Source organism: Rhodnius prolixus, unplaced genomic scaffold (genome assembly GCF_049639745.1).
Source record: "Rhodnius prolixus isolate KJV_2025 unplaced genomic scaffold, Rpr scaffold_6, whole genome shotgun sequence".
NCBI classification, from domain to species: domain Eukaryota; kingdom Metazoa; phylum Arthropoda; class Insecta; order Hemiptera; family Reduviidae; genus Rhodnius; species Rhodnius prolixus.
This window is the reverse complement of record NW_027411634.1, coordinates 23553395-23568534: the sequence shown is the minus strand read 5'-3', so window position 1 is coordinate 23568534 and position 15140 is coordinate 23553395. Positions and strand designations below refer to the sequence as shown.

General features: G+C 33.9%; 1 protein-coding gene across 2 annotated transcripts in view; it reads left to right on the top strand.

The window, feature by feature from the left end:
- LOC141461461 (paired box protein Pax-6-like) overlaps positions 1 to 15140 on the top strand; it is a 138027-nt gene that overhangs the window by 88244 nt on the left and 34643 nt on the right. For both annotated transcript variants that reach the window (XM_074142600.1, XM_074142599.1), the window contains exon 3: positions 8151 to 8291. In XM_074142600.1, the coding sequence (XP_073998701.1) occupies positions 8151 to 8291 (141 nt within the window). The remainder of the gene's footprint in view (positions 1 to 8150; positions 8292 to 15140) is intronic.

Genomic DNA, 15140 nt, shown 5'->3' with positions numbered 1-15140 from the left:
ATAAAGGTCCTTTGAACTTTTTCTATTTTATCCACGTAACGATAACCCCAGAATTGGCAACCATAAGTCAGCACAGACCGCATCACCGAATTAAACACGCCATATTTAGAAGAAAGGGGAATGAGATCATTTAGAAATAGATTAGACCAAACAGAGTTAATCCCCAATAGAGCATGTCGAGAGCATTCAGCAAAGTGGGAAGTCAATGAGAGAGATGACGATAGCACTATTCCTAAATATTTATAAGCGTGAACCACTTTAATTGGCTGGCCATTAAATTTCCAACACTCTTTTTTACCTAGCCTCCCTCCACCTTTCTTGAAAACCATAATATTGGACTTATCTAGATTTACTGTCAAATTCCACATTTTAACGTACTCCTCCACATCTTTTATCATATAACGAAGGGCTGCCGCACTATCCGCTAAAACAACTATGTCGTCTGCATAAAGCAATAATTTGATTTTATAACCCTGAAGCCTGATTCCTCCACTAAGATAATCTCTCAGATCATTCACAAACAAAATAAATAAAAGTGGTGAGAGATTACAACCTTGCTGAACACCAGATAGAGTTTCAAAGGGGGCAGAACGACCCAGCTTTCCCCAGACCGACAATTTAGTATTAGTGTATAGGCTAGATATGACTCTAATAAACTTAGTGGAGAGACCCAATTGTGAGAGCTTAAATAAAAGAGCATTCCTGTTAATGGAATCGAAGGCGGCCTTAAAATCTATGAAGAAGCAGTAAATTTTCTTCATTCCTTCATGCCACTTCAATTCGATCAAGTTCGTAAGAATGAAAATATTGTCCACTGTCGAGTAGCCCTCCCTAAAACCAGCTTGTTCCTCACACAGTAGACCCTTACTATTCACCCAAGATTTCAACCGTTCCGCTAGCAAACTAGTGTATACTTTTTTAATTGTGTCTTGTAGGACGATCCCTCTGTAATTGTTTACTAGATTGACCTCTCCTTTCTTAAATAAAGGGAGTACTATTGCTTCATTTAGGCTCTCTAGAATTGAACTAGTTTTAAAGAAATTGTTATAAAAATTTAATAAAATTTGCAAAAAGGAATCCGGTGCATACTTGTAACATTCATAGGGTATACCATCTAACCCGGGTGCTTTACCGTCTTTAAACTTGCTTAAAACACTTTTCAGCTCACAGATATCAAACGGCCTATCTAGAAAATCATCTATTACCCAAGGGATGGCATATTGCACATTCAGCGCATGTAGAGGCGGATTATACAATTGATGGAAATATCTTACCCAATCACCCATTTGGATATTTCCCCCACACTTATAATTTCTCTTTTTAAATTTATTAATCTGCAACCAAAATTCATTCGCATTACCCGCCTCCTTAATAGCGATAGCAGCCTGATTATAATAATTTTTCCGTTTATGCTCACAGAGGTTTTTATACATTACTTTTTCCGCCATATACTTATCTTTTACTAACCTTGACTCAGTTATTCTAAATAAATTTAATAATTTAAAAATTCTATGTCTCTTCTTAAAGCACTCTCTATCATACCAAGGCTGGATTGGTTTAAAAGAATCCCCAAAAGACTGCATATTCCTAGCGCTGGCTCTTACAACTTGTTTTACTAAATTTAAGTCAACTCTCTCTATATCTACTGATCTCTCTTCAATATTATTTCTGTACCTCTCCAAACTAGAATTTTTCCAAATTAACCGGGGCATCAATGGCAAGAGACTCTCTGTCTGCTCATCCACATCAATTTCCAAAATTAACTCTATTGGCATATGATCTGACCAAAATTCATTAATCACGCGGAAATCTTTAATTACGTGTATACTATTTAATGATACCAACGCTAAGTCAATTACAGAACAACCCCGTGCTCCAATGTAAGTAAATTCTCCACATTCATCTCCAGCGGTCCTCCCATTTATAATTAAAAAACTGTGTTCATCAGCAAAGTCAAGAACAACTTTACCCTCAGAATTAAGCTTTTTGTCTCTTGACCTTCTCTTTTCATCACAATTTTCAAAATTTAACAACCCCTCATCAAAGCTTTGACATTCTCCTACTCTAGCATTCCAATCGCCTAATAATAAGAAATGCAAATTATTATTTTCATTTACAAAATCAGTAAGGGAACTCACTGTTTCTTTCCAATTACTCGGGCCTAGATAAATTGGCAAAAGGTATATTTTATTTATTTTATTAGTTTGAATTTCTACTAAATCAATATTATTAATTTTTACAAATTTACATAAACCTTTAGAGATAAGTTCCCTTTTACAACAAATCAACAAACCTCCAATTCCGCGACCGAAATTTGAAACTCTTGTTGCTGATACCCACACTAAATTATAATCTTGAAAATAATTAGAAATGAAATTTACATCTTTATCTTCAGTGAAAGTTTCGCAAAAACAAAGAATATCATAATTTCGAACAAAACTAATGAAAAACCTGTCTTTAACTTTATTTTTTAAACCACAAATATTATAACTTAAAATATTCAGAACATTATTACTTACAACAGAATCATTATGAATTGATACAGTTTGACAGACAGCCGTTAGCAGCTACTTAGCATCAGTACTCGTATCTCGAGAAGTAGAAGGCCGGTCTGGAACAAACCCGGATGCCGATGAACTCAACAGCTCCTCTCTTTTCTTCACTCCTCTTCGTCCCCCATCAGGGCTTTTCATCCTTGTATCAGCAATGTCCTCTCTGATCTTCACACAGTTTTCCATAATATCCCAATAATAAGCTTTATCGTCCATAAATAGAGTATCATTTCTTACATATATTCTCTTATTTCTATCCTGCTGAAGCATTTCCCTTTTAAATTGAAAAAGCTTCTGCCGCTTAAATCTCATTGCATAAGAATAATCTTTATTAACAAAATATCCTGTGTCTCTGAGCTTCTTTGTATTATTCAGTATGTTGCGAACAGTATTATTTTTATTAAATATAACTTTTATTAGCTTTTTCTTTTTATTGGGCACATTGATGGTGACTGCTTCATCAATATCATTGCAGGCTACATCAACTCCCAGCACTTCGGAGCAAAAGTTACTAACATTTTCTACATTTGAGCTTTTTGTGTCATCAAGGCCTGAAAATATTAAATGATTTCTTCTTGAAAAAGTCTCTAAAGAATCTAGGCGCTTTTCCAACAAATTATTTCTAGACACCAAATTCTGAACTGTACTTTTTAGGCTATTATTTTCTTCTTGCAAAACTTGAATATTAATCTTCAACTCATTAATATCCTCCTTACGAGCTAAATTTTTAGCATCAATTAGAGAACTAAACTGCTTAAGTAAATTCTTCATTGAGATTTTACCAACTTCTAATTCATTATCCATTATATCAACCTTCTCATCAACTAAACTGGCTTTTCTTTGTTTCAACTTTTCTTCTTTTATTTCCGGTGAAGAACGAGATCGTTTAGTTCGAGAGTCACTTGGCGAAGAAATAACAAAATCTTTCAATGATCTCGACATGAACGTAAGAAAAGTGTTGCAGCTTCAATAAATTGCCTTTTAAAATGTCAATAAATAGCAAAAAATAAACAGTTCACAAAATAAATCACAGATCAAACTTCAGATAATAACTAGACAAACAAACTTACAGTACCTGTCTCCCCACCACTGCACTAAACCAAGCTGAACTTACTCAAGGCCTTTAAATTCAATTATTTTAAATTACTAATTACGGCAAAACGGCTCAATAGAATTTTATAAAAATTTGCAGTATTAAATATCAACACAAAAACCTTAAGCAGGCCAAAAATTATCACAAACAAACAATTCTAACTGAACGATCTAATAACTCCAATTTCTTACGATGTTAACCGTATGAAAGCTCAAACAGCACTCCCCTTTCATTAACATTTCTAATATTATAATTATTTAGTTCCGATTATATTGATTAATAAAATGTTTAATGATTTATGGCTTCAACCATTTGTAATTCATGCCACATTGTAGATTTACTTCACGCCATTGCTTGAAAGTTTAAGTGTAATTCAGGAAGTCTAATTGATTTTATTGTTGGATAATCTAGCCTTTACATTCCGGAACATCTCGGTTTAAACTAAGCTTAAAACTGTATATCTAACGGTACTTAACAAATAATTTGCAAGATATTGGTGCTTCATAACTTCCGTTTTTAATTAATGAACACTTATGAATGCCAAATTAAATGTAAATATTATTGTTTTCATTAAATAATTACCAGTTAAAAATATTCTGTCATAATTTAGATGGTGGAAAGTAACTTTTTCGACAAAACTTGTCAATATTTTAATTTATCTTATTCCTTAATTTATCAAATAATGCACTTTATGCAACTTGTGCAGCATGTACTGTGCCTTCAAAGGTGCCTCCTCTGGCTCGCAAGCCAGGTTAGCCAGGAGGTTATCAACTGCTCTCTGTATCTGAGGAGGCACCTTTGAAGGCACAGTACATGCTTTACAAGTTGCGTAAAGTGCATTATTTGATAAATTAAGGAATAAGTTTGTTCCGTTACATGAAAAATATTGATCACTTAAATATGTGGCAGGAGATTTCCATTTTTTTTTGGTAATGAAACGCAACTCTCCCAAAATTACCAAATAATTATTAAACCTTCTTGGTTGTGACAGATGTAAAAATTAATTTTTAGCCATTTTGTGTATGCTTGAGAACATCTAAAGCTCTTAACATTTGATTATTGCTTAGAAAAATCACTCGGAAAACGACTTATTTCCCGATATTAAGAAAAATACTAGCTTTACTGCCTTGGCAATATTTTTAGTAGAAAGGGGATGAAAAAATACATAAAAATGACCTATCGCGTGCTCTTCTTTCTCTGTGATAACAAGTTAAAAAATTGAAATATGATCAATAAATACCAAATTTTGAAATAGCCTACCACCTTTATTTTTAAAGATATCGAATTGCGGTTTCCGGTTTCTTTCATAACTTTTTATACTCTTTAAAACTGTGTACATGAAAATGGGGATCAACTGCAAGCCCTCACTTTTGGTCTCGCGTCAGCCGCGTATGCGGGCAGAAATCTAAAATCAAGTCACATATTCTGAAACTAGAAGTGACGGGCAACAAATTTTTCCTCTACCATTTTTCGCTCAGATTAACCGTTTAAGCATGAAATGCATTTGAGCCGTCTTAAAAAAGAGCACCCTGTATATAACTCCAGTATCGTAGTTCGGGCACTGCTATGAGGAGTGGAAGAAACGTCTCCAGCGCTGTGTGGCTTCAGAAGAAAGTTATTTTGAAGGTGACAAAATAGAATTGTAGATCTTTTTGAATAAAAAAAAATTAAAAAATCAGTCTCATTACTTAATTAATTTACAGACCTCTAGCCCTTGGCTTGCTGTTGCTGCACTGTAGCCTTCAATATTGTGAGCTCTTTGGTGTACACATAAAACCGTTACTCAATTATACACAGTTCGATACTACTATTTGCAGGAAATTGATCGAATTCTTTATCGATTGCTTGTATTAAATCATGGAAGATAATAGTAAATTAAAATGACTTCATTGGACATTTAATATCATCAAAATGATAGAAATAAGGGATTAAATTTACATATTTTTTGTGTGTGACTAAAACATTTAATTGGTTATATCCGGATCCTTAATCTTGCTGTTATCAACAGCTTGTTACTAACAAACCGTAATGAAGTACACTGAATATTAAATGTGTATGTTCATACACACAGTTACAAAAAAAAAATAAAATACTCATAATTTATAGTGATATTAACAACACAAAGGTAAGGATATTCAGACAGGATGTTGAGGGTGTTAATTGTATTAGTTAGTTTAGAGAGAAGGAAAGGAGAGCTGTCCGTTTAGGAGAGAACACTGAGCTCGATAACTAATTGGTTCTCAATTGTTAAAAGAGTTTACAGGCTGCCTCAGGGTGCAGTTTTGTGCGGCCGTAACATAAAAAAGAATTCAAATGAAAAACAATAAAAATAAAAAATGACGTAATAAAGTACTTTATAAAAACATTTTAGTAAACTTATGAATAATGAAAGATGTATATATTATTATTATTATAATTTTTTGTGTATTTAATAAATGATTGTCTAATTTATTCCTCTGGTGTATATTTTTATAGTACAATTTTGATGACTATCTCCGTTATGTTGTTCCTGTATTTACTTGTGTAATGGCTGACTCATTAATTTGAACACTTCATTATTTTTTCAAATAATTAATTCAAAATTCTCTGAAATTTTGTATTAAAAAACGAATTACATCAGATTAGGACTTTAGGATTGATTTTATAATACGAAGGGCACTACTTTTATTTTGAGCCTTGGCAACACTGAGTGTTGTCAGGTGCTATCTGACGTTTCCACTCGAAAGTTTAGACATTTTTGACCATAACCTTCTTCTGAACGTTTTGTTATTTGAGCGCGATTTGTGTTGTTTACATTGAAAATTGTGTCTCAGCGAAAAAATGGAATTAACTCGTGAAAAGTTTCGTGCAGTTTGCAAAAGGAGTGCATCGATCAATTTACTTCCACTTTTGGCGATAAAGCCCCCATCCTTTGCCACTGTGAAACGGCTGGTATAACGAATTCAATCGTGCTCGTCATTCTTTTACCGACGAAAGTCGTTAAGGTCGTCCAAAATCAGTTGTTGTGTCAGAAAACATTTGATGCTGTGCAAAAACTAATAATGCAAGATCGTCATGTGACATACTGGTGAGATTGAGGCAACCTTAGGCATGAGTTCCACCAGCATATATAAAATATTGCATGATCATTTAGCCGTGAAAAAGGTTTGTTCTCGTTGGATCCCACATAATCTGACAAAATCTTAAAAAGATGCTCGTGTCGATTGGTGCAAACAAATGCTTAAGAAATACAATGGCGGTGCTTCAAAAGACTTGTATAAGAGTGTACAGGTGACGAATCATGGATATATGCGTATATGCAGAAACTAGTCGATTGTATGGGTATTTCAAGATGAACCAAATCCAACAAAAGATGTTCGCGCTCGAAGCACTTCGAAACAAATGGTCGCCTGTTTTTTCGGAAAAATTGGTCATGTGGCAACAGTGCCTTTAGAGGAACGTAGAAAGGTCAATTCTGAATGGTACACAACCATTTGTTTGCCGGAAGTCTTCGATGAAATAAGGAAAACAAACAAGCGCCGTCGGATCATTCTTCATCAAGACAATGCCAGCTGTCACACATCTCGTCTAACAACCGACTATTTGAGCACTCAAAAAATCGAATTAATGGGTCATCCGCCGTACAGTACTGATTTGGCACCAAATGACTTCGTTTTGTTTCCGAACGTCAAGAATAAATTACGTGGACAACGCTTTTCGTCGGCAGAAGAAGCCGTTGATGCATTCCAAAACCATGTTTTGGAGGTGTCTCAAGCGGAATGGGAAAAATGCTTTGACAAGTGGTTGGAACGCATGCAGAAGTGTATAGATCATAAAGGAGAATATTTTGAAAAACAATAAAGTCATTTTCAATGACAAATTACTGTTTTTTTTATTATTAGGCTCAAAATATAAATAGTGCCCATTAAACCCCAACGTTATTTGTACATTCTTCTACTGACTTAGAACTCCACTTGGGTTTGCCCTAGCACTTTTAGAGAATGGCATTATCTTTATTGGGTTAATTGGAACCGCTTGTAATTCGTAAAAGAAATATAAAACTTGTTCTGGTTTTCTGTTTTTGAGTTTATTTTGTTTGCCAAAAAGGCGGAGTTGTTGTTTTTATTTGGACCGATCCCTCGCCAATTTGAATCCTTAATATAATATTTTTACGATCAATAAAACCAATATATATTTTTATTTTGTTTCGCAAATCAGCCTCCCTCTACAATGACAAACTTAGAACACGTTGACTAAAACAATTTTACGGAACCTAAATCGATATTTCTTTCACTTTGATTTGGATAATAGAGTCCAAATAGGTATATGAAATTAAATAAAACAAATATAAACTATTGTAAGATTTCGGTCAAATTTTAGATAACTTAATAATGAAAGAGATTAAACTATATAAAGTTTAATGGTTGTCTAAAAATTATAAGCTTTTTTTAAAAGAAACTAAGATCAATAAATTTTTATTTTTTTTACGAATGTGTCTAATTATGGATTTCCTTTTATTGTTACAGGCACGTTACGGCCTCCTGGATTAATTGGCGGAAGTAAACCAAAAGTTGCCACGCCTGCTGTAGTCTCCAAAATAGAACAATACAAACGTGAAAATCCTACAATATTTGCTTGGGAAATACGTGAAAGGCTTATATCTGAAGGTAGAATTTTATTATTTTCATAATAATGATTTAAATTTATACAGAACAATGCTTACAATGGTTGAACCTCTGTAACCTCTTTCAATGTTGATGTTCATTTGTAAAAGGTTTTGTAAACGCAGGTGGACTATTATTGAAGGTGGTAAACTTGAGATTCTTTGTGGATTTTCTAAACCCAAAGATTTGTCTTATTAAGTGCCTGTTGTTATACTGTGATATCTATTGTGAGACCAAAACTTCTGAAGAAATGGTTAATTCATTTTCTCCAACTCGTATATTACTCGTACAGTAACAACGCAAGACAAATATTTGTTGTGATTACATCTAACTTCGACTTCTTTAAATAAGTCATCTTCCTCTATTGGTGCAACTGGCTCATGCAGCAATCTTTGGCCTAGGGCACCATACTCTTGTTCGGTTCGATCAAATCCGTCTGGAATCTGACTTTTCTTCTATTGATAAGGACAGTATGTTGGTAGTATTCGTTCAGTTTTGCCAACCGAATCCTTTTAAAGGCTGTATCCTTTCATGAGAAGATAATATTTATATCCAAAACAGTTCTTGGTACTTTTCCGTTAGCCGGGCGCAAGCGAAAAACAGTTTTGGGTAAAACTGTTTTCTTTACAATTTATTAATATTTGTTTATAGTTGAACTTGTTTTGATTACTATAATTTAATATTTGTTTATAGTTGAACGTTTTCGACTTTTATTCCGTTGACTTTGCTCGCGTTTGGTTCACAATTGGCGACATTTGCGCCCGGCTAACGGAAAAGTACCCAGTTCTTTTTTAGGACGCAAATAATTATAATTAAGTGACCATAAAATATACCTCAGCACCTTCAACTCAATCCCTTCAAACAGGTTCTTCGCAGAATTTTGGCTGAGCTTGTAGGTTTCATTTTTTATTTGTTTTTCTACTTTTCATTCCCGCACACTCGACTTAAACAGAAGTTAACAGACGTTATCGACTACTTAAAAGACTGCTAGACCAACGTTCAAAACTTTCACTTAATAACAAACGACTGATTTACAATTCTATACTTACTAAAACCCGCCTGGACTGTGGGGTTCAACGAAACGCTCCAAATCTTCAACGAATTCAATCACTTCAGTCTAAAATTCTCCGCACTATCGTTAAACAGCTCCATTTTAAGTTTCCAATCTAATCCATCCACACAGACCTGGAAATTCCGTTCGTTGGTCCAGGTTGCCCGAACTCGCTTCAGAAACTTTCATCAGAACTTGCACTCTCATTCCGTCATCCTCTTGTCCGTCATTTATCATCTCATCACCATCCAGATCATCCTCCCAGGCGATTAAAACGCCAGTGGCCTCGCGATTTTCTCTCTTCTGAGGAGAGTAGCTAATCCTGGGAGACGACTTAGGGAGTTTTATCACTGGGTATCTTCTCCCCTCAATTAGTGAGTTTGTAGTGGTGTCAGTTATTGTCATGGTCACTAATAGTGCATCTAGCACTGGTGTAACTTAACAAATTAATTAAAAAATATATACTTTTCATTGAGGCTCATTTTTGCACGCCTTAAACTTTAACTTCTGCAAGTCCTTCTTGATGGTTTTTTTTAAAAAAAAAAATGATTTCCTTTAAAAAAAAAACAACATTTTAAGCAGGCTACAACCTGCTTATAGTTGAACGTTATTGAATGAATACGTGCATTTTATATGAATAATTGCTGCAGATTATTGGTTGGGTCAAAGTTCATTTTAGGTTACAGGATGTAAAGGTTATCATAATGCAAAACAAAACAAAACCTTGTGGCAAAGAGAATAAATTGTATCTCCAATATGTCATCTGAGCATTATTGATGAAGTTAGTACCATTGTTCGGTCTATCATGGGCCAAAAAATCTACTTTGGAATAAAAATTAAGTAAAATTCAGTATCTACTCAAATAAAATATTCTAAACGGAGTCACTATTAGAAATAAATACTTAGTACTGCTGAATGAAGTGCAGTTTTAGATTGGTTATGGTTCAGGGCGTTTTCTCCCCTCTACCTCAGTAGCCTTGTTAGTGCATATGCTCGCTAACTCTGACTGTACAACAAAAATAAATAATAACAAAAAAAGAAAAAAAAGAGCTAGCCAGATAAATTAACATAATTTACTTATTATAAAATATTCTATGGTCGAGTTCATAGGGAATGGAACCTACATGAAATGATCTTGGAGCTAGGTAATTGTTGGTAACCTAGTCTGTGTTACCATCCATTGTGGTTACCAAACGGGCGCGGATACAACACTAATTCTCCACCATGTATACGACAGTTAGGTCGCTTTTTCTGTGTCATAGTTATTTCTACTAAATTACCTTTAATACAATTATATAGCAAAGAGTAGCGTTGGCTCGTTATATTTTGATATATGTCAACCAACATCCGGCACGCCATTTTGTTCACAAAGCTTAGCCGCTGTTTTTTTTTGGGGTGTTTTTATTGTAACATAATTCATTGCCCCGTAAATAGAAAATTATTTTATAAATGCAGACCATTGAAATCACTTATTTACGAGAGATAGACAGAATGTTTCTTGCTTATACTTTACTTTGTTTTGAAATATTTCGTAAAATGGCTCCAGCAATTTTCTTTAAAGAACTTTATTTGCTATAGTGCTAAAGAGCCGTATGCGGCTCGCGAACCCCTTCTCTAGGGCAAGGCAAAGTAAGATAAGATTTAAAGATGTGGTAGCCGTGAAAAGTAATTTTGCTTTGGCCAACTGGCACTACATAATTTCACTTGCCGTCCCTTTAGAACTCATAGATGTTCTCTGTCTGGAAGGAACCTTACAAGATGACCGCTACAATTGGGGGAAAAAAAATCTGAACTTTGCTCGATTCAACAGATCCATAGCTGGGAATGAAACTACAACGTTCATGAAGATACCAGAAATCAGAGAAATACTCTTTCTAGAACCGAAAGAATAATGGATATGCTTTAACACTGCATTGCCAATCCGAAGTCAGTTTGACTCCAAAAAAAAATAGGAATGGTCTCTGTTTCCCCACATCTCAAAGCTATCCCGAAATGCTCTTAGATATGCTATCGCCACTCTCTCACCATTCGATAGTCACGAGCTGAAGACCGTGGAATTCTTAGTTTCTTTTTGCAGATTTAGTTTACTTGAATCATAAGAGTCATTTTGATTCCAGATTGGTATTACAAGTAAATATATCGGAGTCATTTCGACTCCTGGTTGGTAATATGAGTAGATTTTCTGTTATTAACTTGATTCCGGATTATCAATTTGGTCTGCAAATACAGGGAAATTTACTTCTACACTTCAAACCCTCTGCTGTCTTCCTCGCGAAGAATTCTGAGATTTTCCTCTTGATATTTTTGAGTATCAACAAATTTATATTTCCATAGATTATGAAAAATCGAAAGCAAGATTCATTCATGGTTATTCCTTTTTGAGCTAAATGTTACAGCGGTATCGTACAAAGGGAAGCTCAATAAACTGGGTTGCTGCACTCATCTTTACATAATGATTCAGTGAATCGAATCTGTGTGCTAATCGTAAAACTTGAAGGTAGTCATTGTGTTTCTTTTTTAATATGATCAACATTTATTGCCTTAATGCTTAACATATTTGATAAATTTACATAATTTTCATAGAAAGTATCAAGGCACAAAAAAGCCTCTTTCTAGAATTGATTTTCTGTCCGAAATGCAGCAAAAACTTGCAGCGAATTGGGTAATTTCCGATCCGTGTCAACAGCGCACAGTAATTAAAAAAATGAAAATGTCCCTGATCAGAAGGCAACCAATCAGAGTTCTAGAAAATACTGAAATTACTGTGATCCTAAGTTGAAGTTAATTCCTTCTGCGTGAAATGTTGAAGCCGATTTGTGGACAGCGCCAAAATTTGTTTTCCGTTCTTAATTCCTATTCTTTCTCATCCTTTTATGCAAATTTTATTATTAAAATTGAAATCAATGTAAAAATAAATTATGGAGTCAATAAGTTCGAGCATTGGCGATGTAGTGTTAATTAACTGTCGGTAATTGAAATATTAAATACTTACATATAAATAGGGAACGGATTCGTATGTATTTACATATTTTTTTCTAGGCAATTTACAGACGTTTTTCAACTAGAAGTATTCATACTGACACTTTTTAAGCCGTTTGAGTCTACTTTTATTTCACATATTTCCACATATTTGGATGTTATCGCATATTTATACATATTTGATTAAAATAAATAAATATTTCTACATATTTAATCAAAATATGTACATATTTTTTCATATTTTTCATTTTGGGCATATTTTCATAATTGGGAGGTGGTTGACAGGAACTGTGAACCACAGACTGTAGGGCTGTGAATCACAGTGGGTACAATGGTTATTGTAATTTACACAGAATGCTGCTAAACAGTGACGGGCACTTGTTAGTTCTTTGAAGTTGTCTGTTCTTTCAGCTCGTTCGTTGAAGTGTCCAATTCATTTCGTTCGGTCACTTAGTGTATTTTTTTTTGGGTGAAATGCCACGAACATCGGCCTCAAACAAACAACTGGATGCTAAATATCTTTGCGAGTTTCCAGCAGAACTTTTTTCCTGGGAGTAAGGGAGATCTGATCAGATCAAAACTGGTAGAAGTACTGAGCAAGAACAAAGGGTGGGAGAAAATCTGCCAGATTTCTGATATTATCAGTGGAACAGAAGTAACCTCAGAACATCGTGTACCCTTTACAACCAACGAGATAACTTCTTTCAGCAAGGCACCTATAACATCTGTAGATGTTGAACGATCTTTTAGTCGTTACAAGTCCATCTTATGCCCAGATCGTCGTCACTTTACGTTGCAACATTTGAAATTTCATGTGGTTGCAAACAATTTCGAAGAGTGAAGTTTTCAAAATTGAAAATTTAACACATCTTTTTATAAATAGTAAAAATGTTCTTTGTTGTATAAATCATTATAACTTGTAAAAACAAATTATTTTGTTCCTAATAAATTATTATAAATTGTAAAAATGTTCTTTTTTTGTATAAATAATTATAACTTGCCCCCCCCCCCAAAATGTCCATTTTACTTAAATATTCCAGAAAATATTTTAAGAAAATCACATATTTTCCACATAATTGACGAAAATAAATGCATATCTTAATTAAATATTTGGCATTTTTAAGTACATAAAAATCCGTTCCTTAGTTATAAATATTTTCTTTATGACATTGTGGTCACTTCTATATATATTTTGTAGTTTCAAAAGTGGATAGTGTTTATGAATTGAAAATGATTTAAAATAAATTTTATAAATTACATTGTAAAAGAATTATCATAAGTCGTGTTCATGTACACTTTTGACTTTATTATTATTTGGTGAAACTAAAAATCTCTGCCAGGTAGAAGCTCTACAGAAAAACAAATTTGTGAGATTAGTTCATCAAATGGTGGTTTAAAATTGAAAGGTTTTATTTAGTCTTTATTTTGCGTTTAGTAACTTAACTTTTTGACTTCTCCTTTTTTTCTATTCGTCACTTTAAATCGATCTATTAATCGAGCTTCATTTTAAAAACATTGTTACAGCTGAATTAGAATTAAGGTCACCTTATTTTTCTGTAAATGAGTTCAATTAGCTGTTATGACTATTTTCTTAGTGACGAGAGAAATTGCATCTCAGCCTCACACAATAAACAAGATTACTAGTGTGACACTAGAAGAAAAGAAACTGAAAAGGCAATCAAATGGAAGAATAAAAAAGATAAAAAAGATAAAGGAATTCGACGTGTTCTTTGATAGAAACTAATCGTATAACCGTTGATAAAAAGGAAGAAGGTTGAGTTTTGGATGAGGCTCTACTCGTAGGAGTTAGAAGCGAGCCAGTAACTAACAGTTAGATATATCGATAGGGGAATGAAAGAGAATTATTGAACAAGTGGAAATAAGGCACCCAGTTGGGACTGACTTGGGCTATTGCTCCATTGTGGTTTAACACACTATCACTTACACACATGTACTTACTATATAAAGTATTTGTGTGAACTGTACGCTTTAGGTTGTGACTGTCAGTCACTTACAAACCACCTTTGTGTTATGCTTGGCAATCGATTATGATTCTACTAGAAGTTCAACAATAGTTCGATAGATCATACAATCTCTTGTCAAAGTATAAAAACATGAAGAGGAATCAACAAAAGTACATCACAACTAAAAACCGATTTAACTGCAAATTTACGTTCAACATTTTTTTTAAAAAAAGATAGCCTGGGAAATACCCTTGGGAAATTGGATTTTCCTCAGTAACTACACAGAGTGGAACAGCTGTAGAAGGATGGTCAATTGTAATGGAGTTTTTGTACACTAGAACTACATATTTCGATGTTCCGAACACAACTTAATTCTCAAAAATAGATAAAAAAAAATCATGTGTTCCGCATTCACATGGATCCTAAAATTTGACCCAATACTGAAAGAAGATTCGTTCAGTATGTCCAACCAATTGTTGGCTTAACCGTATGTCATTGGCAGGTTACAAAGGAAGGTTATGTCGCCTTACGATGCCTTACAAGCAAGACTTAAAGGCTGCTGCATCTTAGAATCAATAAAAGATTGGTAACATCATGTTGTAATCTATCTGTAGTTTCATTAGCGATCAATACTTTACAACCTTTGAAAACGTAAAATAAAAATTCATTTACTTTAACCAGTTAAGCGTGGAATTTAGTTTTTTTTAAAAAAAACCCACACATTGTGTGGAATTAAAATCAGACAATGACGTGTAGACACGTCGAACGCAGCGGCAAAACAACTAAAAGTTTACAACGTCGTAATATAGTCACTGCAAATACTTTTTCCTGCAATCTCTGGGGGGCTTGAGATTACAG